At 32.6% G+C, this 16423-nt stretch overlaps 1 protein-coding gene across 1 annotated transcript in view; it reads right to left on the bottom strand.

The window, feature by feature from the left end:
* NOVA1 (neuro-oncological ventral antigen 1) overlaps positions 1–16423 on the bottom strand; it is a 166523-nt gene that overhangs the window by 27831 nt on the left and 122269 nt on the right. The window contains exon 3 of the mRNA XM_010843391.1: positions 6651–6817. Coding sequence (XP_010841693.1) covers positions 6651–6817 — 167 coding nt within the window. The remainder of the gene's footprint in view (positions 1–6650; positions 6818–16423) is intronic.

Genomic DNA, 16423 nt, shown 5'->3' on the forward strand with positions numbered 1-16423 from the left:
TACTACCTGAAATAGATCATGATTTTCCAGAATGAGCTTCCTTATCTACTACAATTGACTTCATTTCAACCTTTTCAATTTTCCAAACCACTTTCGCCCCATCTTCTCATTCTTTTCATGGTAGACAAAACTGTGATATCCAAGACTTCCTACTCTTCATGAGCTATGACCTTAACACCCTATAATCTTTTCATCACTCTTAACTCATTTTGTCCCTTAATAATCTCATCTGTATTTGGCATCCCAATTTATCTTCCTTTTCAAACTTCTTTTTATTCCTTAACATTAGCCATTCACTTTTTAGTAGCAGGGCAGTTATGTGAATCTTTCTGATCTAACTTGTATTTTTCTCCTTTTATATCCAAACTTTCAAGTCAGCAGTTCCCACACTTCACATCTTTTTTTTTTTTTTTCTTTTTACCTAACCAGTCTCTTTACCTTTAGGATATACTATTATTAAGAAATAATGACTGTTTTCTCAACATAGAATTGAAACTGACTTAGAATCTCCAAAGATTTTCTATTAAAAAAAGTTATTTTTGAACTTTTATTTGGGTATTTGATCCTTTTTAGCACCTTTCCTTATACTTCTCTTATTTTCTCCTTTTTACAGATACAGTGGGTTAATGCAATATCCTTACAGAAGAGGTTACTATTACTTTCCCCATCTTACAGGTAAAGAAGTCAAGGTACACAGAAGTAAAACAGCTTGTTCCAATGTACACAACAGGTAAATTAAAGAGGCAGAATTTGAACCCTGGCAGACCTATTCCAGATCCTATGCACCTAACCATTATACTATAATACTTTTGAGTTACTTTTTTAAAGGAACTGCTTCTCTATCTCATTTGTTTTTTTTTCTTTCTCACCTATAATGAAGGTGTGAGTGAAATTACCACTGATACTGCAATTAAGGATCTACATTTTCAGTTTTAAATTCTCACCTATGCTTCTAATTAAAGACTACTTTAAGGAAAAAAAAATATTATGTACAACTTATTCAACCTGCCTGAAACAATCATACAAAAATATTGTCTCAAATAGATGCCTGACTAAAATTCACTAGTTGCTTCCTGGAACTTAACATTTTGCTAGGCTCAAAACAACATATGGTCATTTTTTATTGTTTCTTCATAATTTTGGAACTAGAATCAAATCAATACCAAACTCTTATAGATTTCACTTTGAAATATATTTTAACTTCAAGCATTTGTCTCAACTTTAACTACCAGAGGAGATTAAGTGCTCATCATCTTGTTCTTAAAATATTGCCTAGTCTCTTCACCCTGATACAAGACTTTATATTTTGAACAAGGTCCTTTTCCTGCATATGTTTATTCAGGAATCTGAAAAGTCCTAAAAGAGAGAAATCTATTGGATTTGTTTTATCAGTATTATACAAACTTAAAGGCCATACAAATTAGTATTAAGATCAATTACCAGTTACATTTCCTTGGGTAAGTAAATTTCTCTAAACATCAGCTTCTATAACATGGACTCTATACGTGCTTCAGAGGAATTTTGTGTGGATGAATGAGAGGTTTCAATAAATGTTAAGTGCATAGCACAATGGCTAGCATAGAAACAGAGTTAAGCACCATATACATCACTATTATCATTATTACTGATTCTTCATTCTTGACCATAAAACATCCTTTTTTCCTGACAAAGATTAATGTCTCCTGGATTTGTATGATGTAAGAGAAGCTTTAAAGAATATTATTTTATAAACCTTCAAATCTAAGATCTGCATAGTAGATCACTCAGTAACTGTCATAATTATCTTCCTCTCCTACCAATAGCTATTCCTACAAGCACTCTAAGAATTTGTGTGGAGTAGCACAGAAGAAAACAAAGTGTAGAAGTACCTTTTTTTCTTTTTTTCCTCACCTTCCAGAGAAATTAAAAGGGAAAGTATTAGAAGAATCCGTAGTGTGTAGGATACCCTTTGGCCAGACATCCATAACTTGCCATTATTTGGTTCCACACAACTTATCGAACATTAATTTCCTCTAGACTAAACACAAATGTCCCACTTCTGTCAAGATAATCTCTTTATTATTCAACAATTATGGTATCTTTCTTCTCAAATCCATACTGCTTCATCTGCCTAAAATAAGCTTTTCTCTTTTTTTCTCCTCTAATCAGGCAATTCCTCTACAGAGTCCAGTTCAAGTTTTTACCTCTTTCACAAAACCAAATGTCACTCTAGCCTACATTTCTTTCACACTCTGCCAAACTTTTACGGTGCGTTGTTTATATTGTAGTTTTGGTATATAAATGCAGTTTTATATCATTATTAGTTATATTGAGCATTTATGATCTCTCATAAACTAGCTTGAGAGAGCAAGGGTTACAATTTAATATATTCTGCAATTCACTAAGAATGTATTTAATAAACTTATAATTGAATGAATGAATAATTAACAAATTATGAGCTAATCTTGCCAACACTTTATGATGAAAATAAAATTCTTTGTACTAATGAGATCTTTGGTATCAATTTAATTTTTAAATACAAAATAATTATATAGATGCCTATAACTATTTCTTTCTTAATGCAGTTTTTCTTAAAAATACATTGAGCCAAAAAAAATAAACAAAACCCACTGAAAGTCTGTAATAGACAAAGGAAGTTAACAAATGCCAACTATCTTACTAATCTATCATTTCTACCATGTTTTGGGGTTCATCATATTGACTTATGAGGTATGAATAACCATACTTAAGAGGGGGATTTGAGGGACTTATAACAAGAGGAAATTTTTCAATAATACTATGAGAAAAAAAAAAGGTTACAAGTGCAAAATTCAAAACATAAAAAGGGAAATGAGAACATGGACATCAAAAACCTGGGCTAAGATATGCACTTAGGAATGAGTTTCTAGGGAAAGTCTAAATTACCTGAAGATCACTGAATGTCTCTGCTATTTGCACATCTTGAAAATAAGAAATAAGAATGTTCTATGTCACAATTAATATGTTTAATTCTGGCTTATTGGTTCCTCCTGTGTATCTGTTTCTCAGTATACTGACTTAAGAAATGAGCATGACAGTATTATGTACTTCATGACAATCTGATTTTAAAGCTATAGAATAGAAATTATATACTTTGATTATTCAATAAATATTATCATTATTTTGAATATATAAAATATTGGAGTCCCTTCCTATCAGCAAATAAATATTTGATTTAAAACAAACAAACAAATAAAGCACATCTGAGAATGAAGAACTAAATAGTTCACATCTAATATCTAAAGTTGGATGTAAGGCTATAAGGCTAGATTTCAAGATTCTTCTGTATGAAAGACTTGTGAGATCAGTATGTATTACTTTCCAAAAAACTTATATTTGGCTGAGAATTCGTTCAGTGAATAAAGTTTCATTTGGAGAGAATATTCTGGTTCATGCAATTTATTTAGTAACCAACTGTATCTATATCATGTAATTCAGAATATCTTATAAGTTATAATAAATTGTATAAAACTATAACTTTTTTAATTTCAAAAAAGTTGATTTCTTATTTTTTATAACAAAAACACATATATTATTTTTGAAATTATTTCCATTATAGGTTATTATATGATAATGACTATAGTTGCCTGTGCTATACAGTAAACCTTTGTTGTTTGTTGCATATCTATTTTTTTTTAATTAGAAATCCAGCACTCTATTCATACCAAGTCAAACAAGTAGAATCAAAATGTCATAAACTTTTTAGTTAGGCAAAAATTCATAAGTTTTCTAAAATACATATATTATACATATATATATGTATACAAAAGCTTTTCTACTATATGCTTGACAAAATTATAACTTTTCAAGCAAGATTTATTTGTTTAGAACTGACTTCCTATTTTAAGTCCAAGTTATATATAAATTATACTTCTCTAGTAAACAAAATCTTACATTATCAACCATAAAAAACAATAAATATGTTGTAACAAACATTAGGAAAATATAATTTCATATTCAATATTAGTTCATTTCTATGAGGAACTATATTTTCTGGCTCCAGCAATTTTTAAAATTCTAATTTTATTCTTTACATAATCTTAACTAGAAGAAAATGTTTTAAAAATGTTTAAAGAAGTTACATTAAAAATTAACTTCTGAGTTAAAGTCCAAAGGGAATGTAAATGTTAGTTAGGGGAATGACTATCATTTAAAAATATTATTATTATTCTATGTACTCAAAGCTAAAAAAATAGAATTATATAAAATATACTTTTATTTCATTATAAAATTTTATTCCATTATAAAATAATTTCTTTTAGATATAATTATTTTATACTGGATTACCAGCATAATTTCTCCAGAAATAAAATCATGGTAATTTAAATTTATTTCTTGTGGTTCAGTCGCTAAGTCATTTCCAATTCTTTTGATTAATTATTTAGACAATCATCCAACAAAAACTTTCACATTGAAAAATAGGATACCTACCTAGAAAGTTAGAGAATCTCAAATTTAGAGCATAAATAACTGTTGATCTACAATATCGTGGAAATATGCTCAATCTCTCATCTAGATTTTTTTAGTAAATTTTTCAAATTTTACATTTTTAAGAAACCACTGAAATATTAAATATATTACTCTACTAAATTTAGAGTACTCTTTTAATGAATCTTTAAAATAATACTTCCACATCACTATTGATTCCATGAAAATATTAAATAATCAATAATAATTTCAATTTCATGAATATCTTATAAGGCTTAAAAATGAATGTAAATATGCAAAATTAAATTAATCACCATTGTTTTTTAACCACTTATTTTGAATTTAAATAACATTATCTGAACAAGGCAAGTAAAAATAGAAATGAACCAAATATTTTAAAATTCTAGCTTTCATAAATCTGTACTGACACTGGACAGATGACAACCTATAAATTTCATTTGCCATAGAGAAAGTTAGTTTTAACAATGACTCATAGACCATTATTTGACAGTATTATTATAAAAAAAATAAAAATTCATTCATATCATTGTGCTGAATAACTGCCACACAGTACTCAAAGTATATTCACGTTTTACCTTTTTTAAAAAAATCAATATATTCACTGCCTTCCTTAAGTGTTTAAACTTACAGAAACTGCAAAAGAAATGTGAGAATTAATAGGCTGGATTAAAGTTGAAAATGAATAGACCCTACACTTTAGTGCCAATTCTGTAAATTCTTAGCCCCAGGTGATTTTAATCCAGAGGTCTTTGAACTCATACTTCTAGAATTTAGACAGATTTAGATTAAGCCAGGGTACTGCTTTCAATGCATCACATTTTAAATTATTCTTTGCATTTACCTAGCATAGATAAAAATTTCAAAACTATAAATGTTTGTGAAGAATAAAAAATATCTACTTATGTTTAGAAGTTTAAAATGTTTACCTTCTGCCATGTGTAAATTAAAAGACACTTCCTTGATAAGTTATGAAAGGTTACAAATTGAAACATTTTGATACTAACAAAGAGCATAAAATGAATGATCTTATATGGTGTAAAAGCTACCTACTCATGATCTAAACATGGAAGGATTTTTTAAAATAGTATTAAAGGAAAACTGAAACTTGGCCTATAATTTGAAAATATATAATGATTAATTTCTCTATTTGTATTTGATTAGACACCCTTACATTTATCAATATATTGGCAAAATTATAATAAATTCCTAACACTGGCTAGTATATTTTTTCAACTCAGAAACATGAAATTAATAAGTTTTTGACCTACATTTCAAATGTATTACAACGAATGTAAATATTCTGTAAATTAAATATTCTGTGAATGAATGAATAATACATTTCTTTTGAAGGCATAAAATCTATCAATATGATCACAAATTAAGAAGCTAATTATAAAAAGGCAAATGCAGAAACAATCATAATAAACATAAAGTATCAAATAATTTTGAAGATTTAAAAGAGCTTAAGGGGAAGAATCTGCCTTATTTTTACATAAAAGAATGTCATTTTTTTCCCCTACATAGTGTCTGTCATTATTCAATCTTAAAAACTAACATTGTTTTTTATCAAGTAAAAGTTTTGTTACAGAAAATCCCACACATTAAAAATAAACATTGGCCCTTTATGACATATATATAAATACTGTACAAGTTATACAGAACATAATAGCTGATTTGTAACAAAGAACTGTTTGCTAGGTACAGAAATTTACTTATACATATTTGTTGATTAAAAATACTGAACATGACAATTAAATTGACAAAACAGGAGTCTATATGCATAACTATACTAGAGACTAAAAATATTGAGAATAGGGTATTAAGAATTTTGAGAATGTTGTCTCAATTTTTATACTTCATTTTAAAAGTGATAGAATTTTAAATAGGTTAAATTCTTATAAATTAGTCAAATTTGTATCTATAATTTTTAAAAGGGCACTATAAAAGAAATGAGCCATAACTGCTCCTCAGTGTAATACTAATAAATGAGTAATTTGATCAATAAATAAACTGATCAATCTAAAGAAGAGGCTCTGATAGTCTTTAAGTAAATAAGTGACAACTGTTATGTTTTAAGTATTCTTAGGGAAAAACTTTATATGCTAAACCTTTAAGGCTTCTTTTATAAGGAATTCATACTATACTGTGGATATCTGTCTTTGATTTCCCAACTAAACACTCACTTGTTTGATGCGATCTGGGTTAACGGTGGTCTGGGGTTGTAGAATGCTGACTGGTTCTGTCTTGGCCACATTTTGGGGCATTTCTCGAATTTTTTCTGCAATGAATCCATGAACTGCATTCAGTGCTTCAACTGTTCCCTGGATCAAGCACACTCGTTCAGTAGTACCTGTGGACAAAAGATTTCAGTTTCAGAAAACTTCTTCTCTTACTTTGTATGCTTTTCATAAAAACTATAAAAAAGGATGATATACTAATGCCAATAAAATCATGTAAAGTGTAGAGCTCTAAATCTCAAAAAGGGCCAGCAGAGCCAGAAACCATGAGAAGTTTTGAATACATCATTCACTGACATAACCAATACTTTCTGAGCATTTATAAAAGAACTTAGGGTTAGAAACCAGTAACACAAACATGAGGACTTTGTATATGCTAACAGACATCAAACCAGAGAATTATAAGATACTATGATATGAAAAAATAATGGAAGTTATCTACATGGATGGCACACGTGGATGGCTTACAGTTAAAAAAAAAAAGCATTTAAATTAGTGGAGAGAAGGGGTCTTGGAAAGCTTACAAAGTAGGTAAGTTTCTGAATTTTTACCACCTTTTATTCATGTACCCTGTTCTTTTAATCACAGTAATAACACTATCTGACCTTTTCTATTTATTTTTTTTTGTTTCTACTAGAATGCAAGCTCTCAGAGAACAGTTAATTAGTCTGTTTTGCATTGTGCTATAGCTTCCCCAAAGCCCAGAGGCATCCCTGGCACATGATAGGTACATAACAGATATTTATTGGACAAATAACCATCTCTGCTTTTATTGATTATACAATTTTAATAAGATAGAATATCATAATTAAAAACAAAATTTTAAACTATTTTTCACTTGAAATTGATGAATAATTGATAAAAGATACCATTAGTTTTATTTGCTTCATATCTAGTGAATAAAATGTAGACATATGATGTGAGACAAGACTAAAATGAAACTGGTTGGGTCTAATGCACAGATCCTATAGACTATTTTATACTATACAGGTATACCTAAAGGCAATAAAAATAAATGATTAGTTTTTCAGACTATTTTGAGCCTCACTGCAGTAGCCTGCTCTTAAACTGTAATCTTCTGCTCAGCAGCTCAACACAGCAAACACATAAACTTACTTCTCAGACATCAGTATTCTTTTACAGAACAGTTATCAACAAGTAAAAAGAATCTTTTAAAATTCAGAAAATGTTTGTTTTTGAGCTAATATGACCTCCCAAGTACTAAATACGTATCCATTTCTATACCACAGTTTCAAAATTCTATAAAACATTTTAAAGTGCATTTTGAGGGAAAAACATGTGAAATTACACATTTAAAAAATTGCAAGGAGTTTATACTGTTTTAAGGGTTGATTACCATATAAACCATTTCCCTAGTATTTAAATTTTTTTTAAAGAACAGTAAAAGATTATCACTCTTACCTTTAGAAAAAAGACTTAGATCACAAGAATTAGGAGCAGGAATAAAAAAATATTATATGTATACCCTAAATTGGGGCTTCCCTCGCAACTCAGTTGGTAACGAATCTGCCTACAACGCAAGAGACCTGCATTTGATTCCTGGGTTGGGACGATCCCCTGGAGAAGAGAATGGCAACCCACTCCATATTCCTGCCTGGAGAATCCCATGGACAGAGGAGCCTGGTGGGCTATAGTCCTTGGGGTCATAAGAGTCAGACATGACTTAGTGACTACACCACCACCACCACACCTGAATTAAATTATCCTGTTTTAAACCACTAAGATGCAAGTTTATGGAAAGCTACATTTCCTAATTTGTAAAATATATTTCAATAGAAAGCAGTATCTTTTAGTTGTGAGGAGGGAGACAATCTGAAACACATTCAGATTGTGAGTTTAAAGGCTTAATATTTCCTGTTTCTCCTAATCAGCTTTTCTCATCTTTGAGTATCTTGATGTATCTCTGTATCTATTCTTGGGTAAAAGGATCTAGTTTATTAGGGATACTCTAGGGAGTCTTTACAAGATTGTATTAATTGCCCAATAAATGACGAGAAAGGATGAGAAGTGATCAATGCAGCTCCTGTGAAGTGTTCTCATCTAAGTCAGCAGACAATACAAAACACAGATCGGATTTCATTCCTGCTTTTGGAGACAACTAAAGAGTGCTCTTCTGGGGATGCCAAGACGGAAAAGGAAATCAGTTAAGCCTCAACAGAGATTTTTTAAAAATAAAACATGGTACTAAGTAACTAAAGGAACTATATGATCCATGTTGCTTTTAAAGTTCTAATTTAATAGAATACATACTGTGTCAGACAACACAGTAACCCCGATACTCTTCAGACTATACAGTCTAACAAGTAGTAAATGGAAATCACTGAGCCATAAAGAAATATGATTGTCTAAAACTGAATTTCACACAGCATGCATGAGACAATTTGGCAATAGTTTATAGGTCCAAAGTTGCCATAAATATTCTTTCAAGATTAAATGATATCACTACCATTAGAACTACTACCAAAAAAAAGGGAAAGAAAAAAGGAAATTGCAATTTCCCCAATGGGAACTGCTATAATCCTCAGAAGAGATGCTGTCATATTCTTCCACTGAACTCTAATGGCCTTTTCACTTAGATAACACAAAACTATAATTTTTAGGAGAAAGTCACAAAGAAGGAAGACTGTCAGGTATATGACCAAACTGTGTAACAAAAATGAGCCTATAAGTAATAAAAGTTGCTGTTTTTTTGTCATTTTACAGGCTTTTATGCTCCATTAGTGTCTAAACTGAACTATGAGTTATTTACCATTTTATTTAACAGTAGCATTTTCTTCTCTTTGCAATAGACTAGTAAAATCTGAAAAAATTATCAAAAGTATTTGCTTATATTTATTATAATGTAAAGATACAGGTGTACAGGACACCATTAATTTAAAATTTTTCTTTTAAGGGAGACACTAGATAAACTCTTAGAAGAAGGGACAAACACAGGCAGTGAAATCAGAAAGACTTTTCGTTTCTACTTCACATGCCGTATCATAAACTGAATAGGCATGTTTCTAAAATTAGGTACAATTGTAAGTTGCCATAGCAAAACTGTGATATACATTTAATAAAATATACTCACTTTGCGCTACTATAACCTTGGACAAGTCACTTAAACTGTTCCTGCTCCTACGGAAGGCAATCTATCATCTGTGCAGTGGATCTGATCTCTCTTAACTCCCAAGTCCACTGTTTCTCCTAGTATCATTTTTTCCATCAGACCTTGCCTACCAGCAGAAAAACATGTTATACTTTCTTCCATTTTTAAAGATCCCTCCTTTATGACAGAAAGAGAAAATTAGCCTTTTGTAAAGCAAATGAAATACCGATTTAGGCAAAGATCATAAAACCATAAAATGAAAGGTTAATGGGAAATTTTCAATGGAAACATCTGGAATCACCAACTGACTTCACTGATCAACATTAGCATAACTAAGAGTGTGAAAATCAAGCACTGACATGATGCAATATGAAGCAGAGGGCACCAACTATAGGGGATGTATCCCCAAATAGCTGAACCTAAGTCGAATCAAACATTTAGCCTGACATAACAGTTTACAAATAATACTGAGGGACTTCCCTGGTGGTCCAGTGGTTAAGAATCCATCTTGCACTGCAGGGCATGTGGGTTTGATCCCTGTTCAGGGAACTAGGATTCTACATGCTATCGAGCAACTAAGCTTGCGTGCTGCAAGTACTGAGGCCACATCTCACAACTAGAGCATCCGTGGGCCACAGTGAAAGATCTCCACATAATGCAACAAAGATCTGACACAGCCAAATAAATAAATACTAAAAAGTTAATTCTGTAAACAGAGAAACAAATGACATCATAAGAAAGCAAATACACAAATCAACAATGTAAGCTAGTCTTCAGAACAATTAATCTAGTTTCTTCAGCATAGGAAAGAAAGTTCTCTAGACAAAAAGAATCTTAAAAGACACAATAATCAAATATGAATTAGAATTTGACTGGATCTAAATTCAAACAACTTTTACTTTAAAAATTGTGGCACTCTCATAGAAACAATATTAAATAGTATCAAAGAATTACTGTTAATTTTAACAGGTGTGATTATGGCATCAGGGTGTTTAAGAAAGTTTTCTCTTTCTTTTTAGGTGCATATTGAAGTATATGCAGCTAAAATGACTGAGATTTGCTTCAAAATATTTTTTTAACAGCAAAAAATGTTACTCATACAAAATACATATGCCAAAATCTTGATATTAATGACAAATATGTAGGTTATACAGAGAAGGCAATGGCACCCCACTCCAGTACTCTTGCCTGGAAAATCCCATGGATGGAGAAGCCTGGTAGGCTACAGTCCATGGGGTCACAAAGAGTCGGACACGACTGAGTGACTTCACTTTCACTTTTCACTTTCACACATTGGAGAAGGAAATGGCAACCGACTCCAGTGTTCTTGCCTGGAGAATCCCAGGGATGGGGGAGCCTGGTGGGCTGCCGTCTATGGGGTCGCACAGAGTTGGACATGACTGAAGCGACTTAGCAGTAGCAGCAGCATGTAGGTTATAAGGAGGTTCATTCTTCTAAGTATATCTGAAATTTTATAATAAAACACTTTAAAGCCCTCCCTAGCCTTCTTCTAGTTATATGCAGCTCAATTTGTTTATCTCTCAAAATTCCTTGAATGACTTAAATACCTGTATTTACACTTTTTCACCACTCATTCCTTTTTTCTTGACTCTGAGTTACTCCAGTCTGGCTTTTGTCCTACCATTCCACTTAAACCATTCATTACAGCCTTGCCTCGGTAAATCTAATCTTCATGCCTTTACATTGGCCCATCAACTGCATGTGACACCATTGACCACTCAGGTCTTAACACACTTCATTTGGTTTTCAGGATACCATATGGTCCTCATTTAATTCAATTCATTCATTCATTTGGCTAAAATCTATTGATTCTCCACTAAATGTTAAGGACTATACTCAATAAAGCAATGACCAAACAGATAAACCTGCTTTCATGGAGTTCTTCTCTAGTTCACACAGAAACACTATACAAAAAACAAATAATATAGAGAATATGAAATAAAATTAGTACTACAGAAAAATATTGGGAACAATACAGGATACGCAAAGACAAAAATGAAGTATAAAAAAGAGCTTGTCTGTCAGGCTCACTGCTGTATCCTCAGTGTATGGAAGAGTGTCTGGCACCCTGTGGATGCTCAAGAAGAATTTTTGTTTTAATAAATGAATAACTCCCTGAGTCTGATTTCCTTAGCTATGTATTAAAAACATACGATTGACTTTAAGACCTTTTTGTCTACTGACCTTTTGCTTTATAAAATGTCTAAAAAACCAATAAGCCTCTTTGGGTTTATAAAATGAGTCGATATATGTAAAAATTAGATATATTTTCGGAAATGATTTTAAAAACTACTAATAAGTTATAAATTACAATTATAAAACCAAAAGAATAGTTGGTTTTTAAAAAGCTTTCAGGAAGGTAATAGGAGAAACAATGAATAGTTTAATAGTTTTTTTCCTTTCCAGAATAGAAAGTAGATAAACTTTAAAAATGTAATCTACCTAAAAGAATAAAGTGAGGGGAAAAAGGAACACTTTTTTGCTGTTGTATAAAAGACAGTCTAAAACTTTTTAGATACCTGAGACCTATTTCAACAAGAATGACTCTGGTTTGGAATAACGGGCATATAATAACGATATGATCCACATATTTCTAATTGTCAACTATAACAAAAATTAGCAAACATTTTATTTGGATGTAAGAAAATGCATCAGTTTATACTCCTACTGAAAATATAACTCAGTATCTTGTGATAAGAATGCAAATACATAACTCTTCAGGAAATATTAGTGCCAGTCTAAACTAAGAAATTTGAATGAATGCCAGTGAAACATCTTAAAATGAAAAATTAATACTCAAAATTTAGTAGAATATTAATAACTCTATGACAACCTATAAACAATGTTGGCCTCAAAAAGAACTGAAACAATGAAAGTGCCAATTAACATCACTATAGGCAAAAACCGAGGGGTAAAACAAAACGTGGTCCGTAATTTTTAGAGTGTGGTAACAGCTACTTATAGCACTGAAAAACTGCCAAATCTGGGTAGCTGATATTCTGAATGGATAGGGTTTCTTTCTTTCAACATAACATTTAGCTTCTACCATTTCTAGAAATATCTCCCAATTAGTTATATATTTTCAAATACGCTTAACATTTCCATAATACCTGGGGAAAACTATATAATTCTGAACAGAAATACATGTCAAACTTGAGATTTCTTTGGGTATGTCTATTTATCCTTATACAAGTGGTGCTCTGTGACTGGTATTTGTTCCTTTAATTTTCATATTCTTTTCTTTACTATCCCTTATCCCTACATCTGATTCTAGCACACTCTTCTCTTTACTTGTACTTTGTTGCATTTAGTCCTCAATGGCTGGATGAGCTAAGCAAAGTTGTTGAAACTACATAAACTAGCAATAGATAGATTCCTAGTAACAACCATAGGGGACAGTTGACCTCTGTGAAATCTATTCTGGCTTTTTTCCCCTTTATTTATGAATCTGACGGGTCAGTATCAATAGCCATATTTCTCTAATGCTTTCTTAATGTTTAAAATTGCAGTTCAGTTCAGTCGCTCAGTCATGTCTGACTCTCTGCGACCCCATGGACTGCAGCACACTAGGCTTCCCTGTCCATCATCAACTCCCGGAGCCTAATTAAAACTGCCAGTGGGCATTTTATCTTTAAAACAAAGAGCACCATTTTTAGTGAATAAAGCAATTTACAGCAATTGTTTATTCTTGATCTATAGTCATGGTAATCTAATTATGTGAATATCTTTGTGGCTTTAAAAAAAGCATAAACATTAGCTCCTTAGCTTTTCTTTAGTTTAACTATTAAAAGTAAAGTAGTACAGAATATCAATCAATAGCAATAATAGGCATTACAAATTTCAGGTTAGAACAAAATGTAAATTTTTTAAAAGAGGAGAATAGTATATATATTATATAATTTATAAGACATTTAATATTTTATTAATATGATCATATATTACACAGCATACTGTATGGAAGCCCATTTAATACTCACAATTACCAAGACACATAATATTTTCTTCAACTTACAGGTAGAGAAGTGGAAACAGCTGGACCAAGGAAACAAAACTAACAAATGTAGAAAGAAGTAAGACTTTGTCAAATATCATATTTTTTCCATTACAACACATACCTTCTGAAAATGTAATGTTAGGCCAGCTATCAAATCAAATCCTTTGAAGAAAGTCACATATATTTCAGCCTGATGATGGGAAAATAATTTCTACCCAGGCTTGATAATCTTTTTAAATGCACTGAGTCATATTATTAATATCACTTTGCAGGTTTATTTCAAATCTGGCATAAAATGAAAGAAAAGACTGACCCTTCTTACTGAGAACAGACAACCATAGGAGAAGTGGTTAATAATTGTGTAGCTAATAGCAAATTTTTTAGAATAAATTTTCAGATCAACAAAAGCATTTAGGAAAACTGCTATAAAAAGTAAGTTCAATTTGTAATTGCAGCTTTTATACCATTGTACAGTTTTTGCACATTTGAAAAAGCTTTCTCCTACCCTACAATTACTAAGGGAAAAATACACTATTTGAAGAAGGGGATTCTTTAGAAAAGGAAATTATAGGAATTGACATATCTCATGATATAAAGTAAAAATTGCTTCTCTTCTTCTGGTGATTAACTCTCTACACAATCATGTCTCTACTTCTAAATTGTAAAATTTGCAGGGGGCCATTATAACAGGCTTTATTCCCAAATCAATATAGTGAAGCTCAAGTTTCTGTTTACAGAGCATGCTTTAACATTAAAATGTACTCAATTAAGCCAAAGGATGAAAGTATACTTTTCACAAAATCTAAAAGTACTCATATTCTTCAAAGAACTGATGATGTGAGAATGAATGACAGAGCAGACGTCCAGCTTCTCACTCAATCTCTGTCCCATGCATGCAAATTGCATACTCATTTCCATTTAGCCACTCCCACAAAGTAACATCAGGAGTTTAGGAGACTTGAAGTTTTGACGAACTGTGAGGTTTGAAAGCAGACGTATCTAAAAATTCTAAATAACAATTGTAATTTAGCTTCAGTTTTTAACTTCTGAGGTCATGCAAAAGATCCTACCAATAGTTATGATGATGATTAGCTGGTCATTCATCTTTAGCACAGGTTTAGGCTACTTGTGGGCTCCCTGGTGGCTCAGACAGTAAGGAATATGCAAGCAATGTAGGAGACGTGGGTTTCATTCTTGGGTCGGGAAGATTCCCTGGAGAAGGGAACGGCTACCCACTCCAGTATTCCTGCCAGGAGAATTCCATGGACAGAGGAGCCTGGCAGGCTATACAGTCCATGGGGTCACAAAGAGCTGGACATGACTGAGCAACCAACACTTTCAGTTTTCACATAGGCTACTTTTTGACATGTAGCAATCCTGGGACGGAACAAGATGGCAGAGTAGAAGGACTCTGAGTTCAACTCCTCTCAAGAGCACACCAAAATTACAACTAACTGCTGAATAAGCATCAACAAAAAAACCTGGAACATATCAAAAAAGATATTCTACATTCAAAGACATAAAGAAGAAACTCAACAAGATGGTAGGAGGGGTTGCCGCACTGATAATCTAATTAAATCCAATATCCCACAGGAAGCAACCCACAAGCTGGAGAATAATTATATGGTATAACTCTCCCACATGACTGAGATTCTGAGCCCTATGTCAGGCTTCCCAGCCTGGGTTTCTGGCAGCAGGAGTCATTGTTCCCAGAGCATTTGGGTTTGAAGGCCAGTGGAGTTCGAGTGCAGGAGCTCCACAGGACTAGGGGAAATAGACTCCACTCTTGGGAGGGCACACACAAGGTCTCATGCATTCTGGTTGTTGCTCAGTTGCTCAGTCCTGTCCGACTCTTTGTGACCCCATGGACTGCAGCATGCCAGGCATCCCTGTTCTTCACCAACTCCTGGAGCTTGCTCAAATTCATGTTCATTGAGTTGGTGATGCCATCCAACCATCTCACCCACTGTCGTCCCCGTCTTCTCCTGCCTTCAATCTTTCTCAGCATCAGGTTTTTTTTTTCCCCAATGAATCAGCTCTTTGCATCAGGTAGCCAAGTATTGGAACTTCATCTTCAGCATCAGTCCTTCCAGGGAATATTCAGGACAGATTTCCTTTAAGAATGACTAGTCTGATCTCTTTGCAGTCTCAAGAGTCTTCTTCAACACCACATTTCAAAAGCATCAATTCTTCGGTGCTCAGCCTTCTTTATGATCCAACTCTCACATCCATACTTGACTTACTGGAAAAACCATAGCTTTGATTATATGGATTTTTGCTGGCAAAGTAATGTCTCTGCTTTTTAATATGCTGTCTAGGTTTGTCACAGCTTTTCTGTTATACACACTGGAAACCAAGGCAAAAGCAGTAATTTCCTTGGAGCCTGGGCCAGACCTACCTGGTGGTTGGTCTTGAGGAAGGTCTTCTAAGGAGGTGGGGGGTGGCTGTGGATCACTGTGGGGAAAAGGACACTGGTGGCAGAGGTACTGGGGAGTATTCATCAGGATGAGCTCTCCCAGAAGCCACCATTTTGGCACCAAGAACTGACTCCATCCAACAGCCGGTAGGCTCCAGTGCTGGGATGTCTCAGCCCAA

The sequence above is a fragment of the Bison bison genome, unplaced genomic scaffold (genome assembly GCF_000754665.1).
Source record: "Bison bison bison isolate TAMUID 2011002044 unplaced genomic scaffold, Bison_UMD1.0 scf7180017864181, whole genome shotgun sequence".
NCBI classification, from domain to species: Eukaryota; Metazoa; Chordata; class Mammalia; order Artiodactyla; family Bovidae; genus Bison; species Bison bison.